At 36.9% G+C, this 10,202-nt stretch overlaps 1 protein-coding gene across 2 annotated transcripts in view; it reads left to right on the plus strand.

Annotated features, from left to right (window-relative positions):
- The window catches only part of NET1 (neuroepithelial cell transforming 1), a 56,629-nt gene extending 47,928 nt beyond the window's left edge, over window positions 1-8,701 (plus strand). For both annotated transcript variants that reach the window (XM_089676885.1, XM_089676886.1), the window contains 8 exons: window positions 2,259-2,366; window positions 2,598-2,765; window positions 3,110-3,269; window positions 3,365-3,441; window positions 3,597-3,854; window positions 4,266-4,436; window positions 5,094-5,280; window positions 6,826-8,701. In XM_089676885.1, the coding sequence (XP_089533011.1) occupies window positions 2,259-2,366; window positions 2,598-2,765; window positions 3,110-3,269; window positions 3,365-3,441; window positions 3,597-3,854; window positions 4,266-4,436; window positions 5,094-5,280; window positions 6,826-7,223 (1,527 nt within the window). In that variant the 3' untranslated portion in view covers window positions 7,224-8,701. The remainder of the gene's footprint in view (window positions 1-2,258; window positions 2,367-2,597; window positions 2,766-3,109; window positions 3,270-3,364; window positions 3,442-3,596; window positions 3,855-4,265; window positions 4,437-5,093; window positions 5,281-6,825) is intronic.
- Window positions 8,702-10,202: the final 1,501 nt, after the last annotated feature.

A 10,202-nucleotide genomic window follows, 5' to 3' on the forward strand; every position in this document is an offset into this window, starting at 1 on the left:
TTTCTGAAGACATCTCTCATCACTGCCAGTTGCTACATTAAAGTTTTAGAAGCCGGGTCGTAACATTTGTATTTGAGCTGAAGCCGTAGAAGTGTACATTTCCATTTTGTAAACGGCTCAACAAGTGCTAGAATGTCCTGTCTGTAGCATCGTATATTAAGAGAGGAAGTGTTCTTGGGTTTGCATCCTGATTTCAAGGCACTTACTGCCTTCTTTATGTAGAGTTTTCAATGAAAATGTGCTTTCAGCTGTTGGAGAGTTGTTTAACTTGTGTGTTAAATTGGGAATCTTTTCTCCTTTTCCTTCTCAACAAAGCCTTGCTTTTATATCCCATTAAACTGACTTATCTAAAGTATCAGTTTGTGTTTTCTAGTCATTTCTTGTCTATATAATTGTTTGAAGTGAGGTTTTCCCTCAATGCATCCTTTCAAGAAAGGAACAAAGTGTTCGCTTGTGTTGAAGAATGTGTAGGACTACAAACTGGCTGCTGACAGTTTTCTATGATTTGTACTTTTTGTTTGTGTGGTTTTTTTTTTTTGTTTGCATTTTGTCAGTCTGTGGGTTATAGTTAGATTTATGCTGATTTTTTTTTAGTAAGCTTATGCTGGGCCCTGGATGCCGAGTGGTTGTGTGACTTTGCACTTGTCTATGAATGTTTGCTAAACCATTATAAGGGGCTTATTGTGCATAAATTGAAGTTCATATACGATAAATGTAGATGATTAAAGTTCGTAATATCTTAATGCAACCAACTTTTTTTTTTTTTTTTTTTTTTTTTAAATTTTTTTTCTATAGAAATTACATTTTTTTTTTTTTTTTTTTTTTTGCTGGTTTTTTTTTTTTTTTTTTTTTTCTTTGCATTGTATGAAATATGTAACTGCAGTTTGGTAGATTTTTAATAAGCCTTTTTGTTTTTTTAATTGTCGATTTTACATTTTGTTTGAATGTATTTTCCTGCCGTTTTTGCTTACTTATGGTGCCTGCTAAAGATCCTTGACGTAGGATGAGATTCAGGCTAAACCAGTTTTCTAGGTTGCTACTATTTTTACAGCCTCCTGTCCTATAGAGCAAGTGCTTTAGGTCTTGATGGCAAACTTTTCTTTATTTAAAACAAGAGAACCCTTGTCTTCTACGAGCCGAATGTTAAAAATGTGCCCTTACGACTTGTGTTGGTTCTCCTGTAATGTGAAGCTGACATATGTGTCCTTAAGATGTTAACACCTGTCTTTCACTGGGCATAGAAAACCATTGTCCATTGTGTGGAGAACTTCTCTCTTGCTGTAACTTTAAAAGAGAAGTCAAAGTCCCAGGACAAATAAATTTGTTGTATGGATATCTTTACTCTACATTTTAGTCAACTTGTTGAGATTATTATATGTAAACACTTGCCATATGCTTTGTGTACTGTGATACATGAAAAATAAGTGAGATTAGTAGTTTTCTTTATTGGTGGCATGTTTAAAAAAATGTTGACTTGTGGTCCTGCATTTTTATTGCTGCATATTGTTTCTTTGACCTAAAGTTAGGTCGTTTGGACAGAGGGGCTTGTGATCAATGTTCCTTGATTCGTAGTGTAGATGACTAGCTCTCAAAGGGATGTTTATTGTATGTAAAACGTATTCGTAGCTGAATACATTGGAGCAGATCTGTTTGTATCGCAACAATAGAACACCTTGTATGAGACAGGGCTATATCAGAATGTTTTCATGTCTGTGCGGCTATGTAGAAGTGTTTTAACGAACGTTAAGTGTTAAGATTGTGCTATCACAATCATCCATGTTGCAGAACCTGCCCTTGTCTGTGACTTCTTCAGAGCTTGCAGACTACTAGCACAAAATGCTTCAGAGGGTTTAAAGAGGAGCAACTCTTATAGATGATCATGGATTTTAAGAAGTTGTTTCTATAGGCTATTCTTTAGCTTTCTATGTTTGCTTGACTTTTAACATTAGTTCAGCTCCAGCTAATTCTGCAAACGCTTCACTTAGGAATGTTAGAGATGTTTCTGCATGAAGAGACTGCCCTTTGAACAGTTACTTGGATTACTTTTGTTGTTCTGGTTAATACAGCTTGCGTGCAGACAGACTAAACTGCATTCAGTCTGTATTGTCTACGTTCCAGTGTGTGCTGGTTAGCATTTCATATTTATTTGTGTTTGAGAATATCTGTGATTTGAGAGCATTTTTCTAGCTTCAGGGCATAAAAAAAACTATTTTGCTTCATCTTGATTAAAGCAATGTGTGTTTTTTTTGCTTTTGTAGGAACCCAGCAATAAGAGAGTACGGCCTCTTGCACGTGTAACATCGTTAGCAAATTTAATATCTCCTGTGAGAAATGGCGCAGTTCGGCGCTTTGGCCAAACTATCCAGGTAAATATCTAACTGGTGCTGTCGTATTATGTATGGTAAATAATTTTTTTTTAAACTACGACTATGTCACAGGAGTAAAGTAGTTCCATATACGTACAAACATTTTGTTCTGAAGCTTATCTTGGTGGTTGCAACATGATTTCCTATATATGAAATGTTAATATGTCTTAATGTTTTTTGAACAATGGCTTTCATCACAATTATGGATTTCTTTTTGATTTTCCCTATCAGTCATTCACCATGCGTGCTGACAACAAGTCTCCAAACAGTACAAGCAAGGCCTGTAGCAAGATGGCTGCCCCTACCCCTCCAAAAAGAAGGAATAGCATTCTGTGGTCTGAGATGTTAGATGTCAATATGAAAGAAACACTGAGCACCAAAGAAATTAAACGACAGGAGGTATATTTTGAGCTAAGCCTTACATTTAATGTTAATGGCACAGTTAATCACAGATTGTAACACCATTTAATTGCTGAAGGAAGCAGGTGGAAATAGTTTAGTTTGTATTGTTAAGTGAATAATGGAGAAACACCTACTGGTGTGAAATGTATCAAAAGGAGAGTAAACCACGTGTAAAGTAGGTTTTGATAAAGTTGTTGACTTTACTTTGAGAGACTCCTATCTGCTCAGGGTTGACTATTTGAATAAAAACTAGTCTTTGTGGTAGTAATCTATTTTCCAGTTGGCTCTTAGATCTTGAAATCATGATTATATTCTCACACATGCTTTTGATTGGTTTAAAGGCTATTTATGAAATGACCAGAGGGGAGCAAGACCTGATTGAAGACCTCAAGTTGGCAAGAAAGGCCTACCATGATCCAATGTTGAAACTATCCATTATGTCAGAGGAGGAGCTTGCACAGATATTTGGAGACCTTGATGCTTACATACCTCTACATGAAGGTATGTCAAATCTATACCAGATATGTTTTATCCATTTATCTCTTCTTGCATGTGTTTGAATGTCTTCATTTTTTTCCCCTCCTTTTTTATTTCAGAATTTCTTGCAAAACTTAGAGATGCAACAAGGGCAGACGGGACTGTTGGGCAAATCGGCCATATTCTTGTTAATTGGGTAAGTGTTGCAGGCATTTCAGTTGCTAATCCTGTATTTTATCTTGCATCCATGGTTTTCAGGAACAAAAAGTTAAATATTGCTTTACATGGTGTTTTTTTTTCTGACATTGTTATGCATACAGCTAACCAGGACAATGTATTTTGTGTCACCAGCTACCTCGTTTAAATGCATACAAGAGGTATTGCAGTAACCAGCTTGCTGCCAAAGCTCTGCTAGACCAAAAGAAGTTGGACAGGCGTGTTCAGGACTTTCTGCAGCGATGTCTGGAATCGCCATTTAGTCGCAAGCTAGACCTCTGGAGCTTTCTTGATATTCCCAGAAGCCGCTTGGTGAAATATCCCCTGCTACTGAAAGAGATTCTTCGACACACTCCTAACGAGCATCCTGATGGCAAGAGTTTGGAAGAAGCTGTAAGTTCACACAGAATATGCTTCGTTTAATCAAATGGCTTTAGGATTTACTGATTGTTTGGATTTTTTTTTTTTTTTTTGTCTCTTTTGGGTTTTTTTTTTTTGTTTTTTTTGTTTAATTCTAATGCCCATGTCACACTATTGATTCTTCTGCTAGCGACACCTCATCTGCTGCTCTATTGGAAACTGAATTCCAACTCCACCATAATACTGCAGAATTTTGAACTCTAGCAAGAAAGACACTATAAGAGAAGGTGTGTGGCCAAAATCACTAGTGTGACATGGGATGTATGTTTGTAGCCTTATGCATTACCAAAAACATCTCACAATCCTTGGCACTAGAATTTTTAACGATGAAACCTATTTGCATTCTGATTTTGTGTCACTAAAACAGTTTGTATTATTTTGCAGCTGTGCTTAATCCAAGGAGTGCTTGCAGACATTAACTTGAAAAAGGGAGAGTCTGAATGTCAGTATTACATTGACAAGCTGGAGTATCTGGATGACAAACAAAGAGATCCCCGGATAGAATCAAGCAAATCCCTTCTATGTCATGGCGAGCTGAAGAATAAAAATGGCCATGTAAGTGATCTTAGGATAATATGCAATCAGATAGTACAGATGGTTTATCTTTGATAGATTGTATGGTGACTGGATAAGCAATCGATCACTTTAGCAGTGCACATTCCCTGCTTGTGTGACACTTTACACCTGCTGTAGTGATAGGGGATGTCGTCTTACCTAAACTATATATCTAAAAAGAAAGCAGGATATCACTTAAGTCTTTTAAAATACAATCCTACATTGCAAAACAGCACAATTCTCAATTCTATTGGTCACAGCAAAGTACATCTTTTATAGTATTTCCAGGGTGCTATGACAGAAATGTATATTTGTTTGATGAAGCAGTATATCAAACTGCACTTGTTATATATAAGATTTTCATTTGCAAAGTAAACATTGGGTTTAGCCAGAGCGCAAAACTAAATAGAATACAAAGGCTTAAGTAATCGTTCAGATATGCCTTCAAAGTCTGGAAGTTATGAGTTCTAAATTCTTTTAAGTCTTATTTTCCTTTTAGATTGTTTCAAATAAAATGCATAAATATTGAAAACTTCTAGTTCTTGGAGGAATCTTCTTATATTTTATTTGGACTGAAAGTAGAGCTGTTATATTTTTGCTCCTAGTAGGTTTTGTTTTGTATTACAAAGTCTTTTTTTTTTTTTTTTTTCTTCACAGAAGCTGTACCTCTTCATGTTTCAAGATATTCTGGTTCTAACACGTCCGATTACACGGAACGAGCGTCAGTACTATCAAGTGTACAGACAACCAATTCCTGTCCGTGAGCTGGTGCTGGAGGATCTTCAAGATGGTGACGTGAGGATGGGTGGCTCCTTTAGAGGGGCCTTTAGCAATTCAGACAAAGGTATGCTTAACATTTGGATGTTTGTTGTTTCTAAAATATTGCAAATAATGTATTCTTACACACAACTACGTAACTCCGTCTTGATGTCCGCTTCCTGTAACCTCTGCAGAGCAGTACTCTTGACTGGGAGAGGGAGGGGCAGCACTAAGAGCCAATCTAACTCTTTTACATAAACAGGCTGAAAGCGTGAAAAATCAAAGTTGACTTATCAGCATTACCCCATTGTAAAATAGCAAGATTTGAGTGGGGAGATGACACCAATATATTCCTTAACACTTAACAGAAAAAAATGTCATCCTCCTGGGTGGTCTGTCTAGCAGAAGTGTTCTAATTCTATCAAGTCATTTTTGTGATTCAAAGTAATTTGGCAGACAACACAGTTCATACTTTTATAACCATGCATTTAGCTGTTTGCCAGGAGTTAAACTTTAAAAAATAATTACTGCCCTAGGATATTGTGAAAGTATCAACAATGACTATAGCTCCTGCCTTTTAAAGCCTTGGTCACGCTTGAACTGATGATAGACATCATATTGACCATTGTAATGGTCTGATGGCTATAAAGAGCTTCACACACCTGACCTTATATGACACATATGTTTATATATTGGCACAGGCATGCACACCTGGTGTCTCATCTTGGGAACAGTTCTCTTCTCTTATGAAAAAATCAAGCCTGGCTAATCTATCCAAAGTGATCTTTTGGCTAGGGGTATATTTAGAAATCTGAAGATTTCATAGATAAAAATGTCTGAATTTACTGATTTTCTGAAATATTTATGGGATACCTTTTTTAATGTTCAGACACAAGTGTGGTGTGTGTGTTTTATTTTGTGCAACGTTGTGTCATGCCGAAAGCTTGTAAAACCTTATTGTTTTACAGCACAAAGATTTGAAAGTGATTTTTTTTTTTCTTTTTTCCTTAACCAAATTTTTGGATAATGGGTTCACCTTCTTGTAGTGGGGATAAGTATGCTTAAGGGAGGTAAAAAAAATGTGCATTTACTATTTTTTGTTTTGTGAGCCGGAAAAGCATTACATCTGCTGATCGCTGGTGCAATGCAGACTCCTGCAGACCTGTCAGTGTAACTGTGTGCTCATACGGAGACACAGATACACCCTGACAGGAAGAATCAATGAACTACCACAGCGCTGTGGTAGTTCATTGAGAACTACAAGCCAACAGCCACAAAGGCGGTTTCAGGACTTATAGTTTTCCCATTCACAGAATACTGTGAGTGACATGGGCGGGCAGGCAGGCAGAGCCCCGCACGGCCACATTTTCTTAAAATTGTGATGGGGAGAAGATCCCCCATTAGTTGTCACAGCGGGGTTCGGTTCTTTTATAACATGTTACACCCTGAATATAGATGAACTTTATCTTTTTAATGCACTCTTGACCGTTATGCATCTTCAGAATCTATACTTTAAACACTGTGCATTATACCTCTAGTTATAGTTGAAGTATTAGACACATTTTAAAGGCAAAATATTTGTATCATCTTTTGTCTAAATTTGTACTCCTTTTTGTTTTTTACATTTTAGCCAAAAACATCTTCCGAGTTCGGTTTCAAGAAGCTTGTATAGGCCAGAGTCACACTCTCCAAGCCAATGATGTCTTTCACAAGCAGCAGTGGTTGAACTGTATCAGAACAGCCATTGTCCCATATCAGAATGCTTCACCAACTGAACTAAAAGAACTCCCTGACCTCAGTGAGGAATGTGAAGAAAATCATCCCCCAGCTCAGAACACAAATGCCCAGCGAAGGTCATCTACCATATCTGGCATTGTAGAAATGGACCTTGAAGAAAATGCAGACAGCTCTGTTGTGGGCTCACCAGAAGATCCGAAGCCAGGGAAACTCCAAAGAGCTTTGACAGGAAGCCGGAAAACTCGAGACAAAACACAACAGAGCATTAAAAGAAAAGAAACATTAGTATAAGTGGGAAAGTGCCCTTTGGCTGGACTTGTTATTTATACATATGTATATTTTTATCTTTTAATGTGAGCATACTGGGATTTTTTCACTGATCCTACTGTATTTGTTACTCTCCCAGTTCCCTTTCAGTGGCAGCTACTGGTATGCAGTTAACACTGTTAAAATCAGAGTCTGTTTTTTTTTTTTTTTGTTTTGTTTTTTTCTCCAGGAGGGGGGATGCTGGTTTAAATAATGAAGAATGCTGCATTGACATCAGTTTTTGTTTTGTTTTTTTTTTTTTTTTTTTTCCTGCGTCCATTTGAAAAAAAATGTTTTCTGTCTTTTTGAAGTGCAGAATTATTTTATAAATAACCTCACATTTGTTGGAGACTGCATGCAATGTGGAAGATTCCAAGAGCAAAGTGATATCAAGTAACTATGGCTATATTTGGTGTTTTTGTTTGGATTTCCCTGGCAGCAAACCCTTGAAAATTGCTGCCTGTAACCTGAGCCAGTTGATTATTACAGAATGTCCCGGCCCATTCTACAGCAATCTCACATGTTCGTGTAAAAAAACAGACTCTGAGGTTAACAGGTTATTCATGTTACCTACTGGAATCATTTTTTTTTTCTTGTTTACTGTACATTCCTTTTGTGTGTTTGCCAAGTATTTAATTTTTTAATGTAGTTTAGAGGGTTTTTAATCAGTTTTATTGTATTTTTGAAGATTTTAAAGACTGCATTTTGATTCCCCAAATGCATTTTTTTTTCTTTCAAGCAAAACATTTTCAGGGCAGATACAGAAATATTGTCAGGCGTTTTTCATTCTTCCTTCGGTTTAAGAAGGTTTAACGTTTTTTTCTTTTTTGTGTGTTTTAAGGTTTTAGAGAGAGATGTAGCTGATAGTGAAGGAGTTATGTGCTGTAGAGTTGATGACTAATGAATTATTGTGTTATGGCAAGCAGACTTTAGGCCAGAGGTCCCCAACAGGTGGTGTATGAGAGCCAGATCACTCTTGGCTACCAGCCATTTTTTAGGCTAATCCTGGTTTTATTGTAGCTCCCAGGCTACCACAGGTTGGGACCTCTGCTTTAGGAATTATGGGCCATGTATATGGCATACGTAAGATGTAGACGGTTCTTGTATGTCGTAGAAGGTCAGACGGTATGTTTTGAACAGACTAACAAAGGTGTTTAATATAGTTTATGTGAAAGGTACATGTTACCAGATGTTATCATGATGGTTAAAAGAAACTAATGATACTGTAATAAAGGTTTTTTTTTGTTATAATTGGTCAATGAGAGTTGTAAAGAAATTCTCTGCCCATCTTATTTACTGTGCTGTTATCTGCATATACTGTAAATATTTTTTTTTTTAGTATCTTGAATATATTAATGCATTGTTGGGAACTTGGTGACTGTACATAAATTAAGTGCATGTTTTTTGTAAATTTGCCTGTACAGGTATAAGTCTTCAAATACAATAAAAAGATATCCCTCGTCTGATTTTTAGGTGTGAAATATGTACTTTAGGTTAAATTATGCTCACAAACTTCACCACTTTAGTTACCGAAAAGCTGCTTGAAGCAAAATTCCAGGCGGGAGCTAGGAAGGGTTAGAATGTTTGTGTCCTTGCAGAGGGGATACCTACCAAATTCTAACCCTGGTGGCACCTGGACAAAAAAAATCAGAGGAGGTCTTTGCACTATTAGAAAGCTTCCCCCTCTTAACAAAATTTTGTGATTTTAAAGGTTTTGGCTAGGTTTAGGTACCAAGGAGTATTGGGGGGTATTTATCAAAACTGGAGCAGCTATGCATGGCAATCAGTTGTATTCTAGCTTTCCTTTTCAAAGCCTAAGTGAACAAGCTGGAGATGGATGGTCATTGGTTGCTATGAACAGCTGCTCCAAATTGTGCCAGCTCCAATTTTCCTAAAATTCCCGCCACTTTTTTATTTAAATGAATATATCAACACAAGTGTTCATTTTGTACTCTGTAAATTGTAGTTAATGTAAAACTGTCACCTTTGCTGCACAGCTGGGTTTGTTAAAGTTGAAAAACAGATGTACTGGCTGGATTACCTGGCAATAAACAAAGTTACAGGGGGACAGAAAAACAGACTCCTGTGTTAATGCTAGTGAAAGATATGTCATTTTTGAGTCTGGCCATAGCTACACTTTAACTTCTTCTGCTTTGAACCCATTTGTGCCAAGTAAACTCATTGAAGTATAACTACAGGCAACCTTTTTTTTTTTTTTCCCCAACATGTTTTGGACTTCGTGGAGATGGATTAGAAAGCCTATTAGGTTTTTATTGCAGCTGGTGCACACGTTAGAGAAATGCACCCTCTGTTTACCATTATCCATAAATGTAAAGAAAATCCCATTTTGAGTTGTCCACAGAAAAGTATTGGAGGGGAAATTTTCCAATGGGGATACTAGTTCTGGTTACTGGGGGTCCCCAAGGAATTCCCTTAATTTGTGAGGATTATCTCTCACTTCCTGTTTTGGCTGTAGGACAGGAAGTGAAGGTAAATCTCAATGGGACACAAATGACAAAAAGTAAACTGAGACAAGGTATAACATTCCCTTACCTATCCAAAATGAAAAGAGAATTTTTTTTATTTTTTCTTCTTTAGTTCTAGTTTAAGTAAACATATATACACTCATGGCCACTTTATTAGGTACACCTTTCTGGTACTGGGTTGGACCCCCTTATACCTTCAGAACTGCCTTAAAGGATAAGTTCACCTGTTAGAAAAAAAATTAATAAATGCACTTTTTTTTTTTTTTGCAGGTAAAAAAAAAATGTGCAGTTATTTTTGTCTGCAGGAGTAGATCACTGATGCCATGCAGGTCTCTTGCAGACCTGTCAGAATATCTGCTTGCTCGTACATCCCGTAGGCAAGTAGATATTCTGACAGGAAGAATGAATGAACTATCACGGCGCTTCACAGCACCGTGGTAGTTCATTGTGGACTACAAGCTGAAAGCCACTAAGGCTG

The sequence above is a fragment of the Staurois parvus genome, unplaced genomic scaffold, assembly GCF_062004578.1.
Source record: "Staurois parvus isolate SC_StPar_1 unplaced genomic scaffold, SC_StPar_1.0 ptg000175l, whole genome shotgun sequence".
NCBI lineage: Eukaryota > Metazoa > Chordata > Amphibia > Anura > Ranidae > Staurois > Staurois parvus.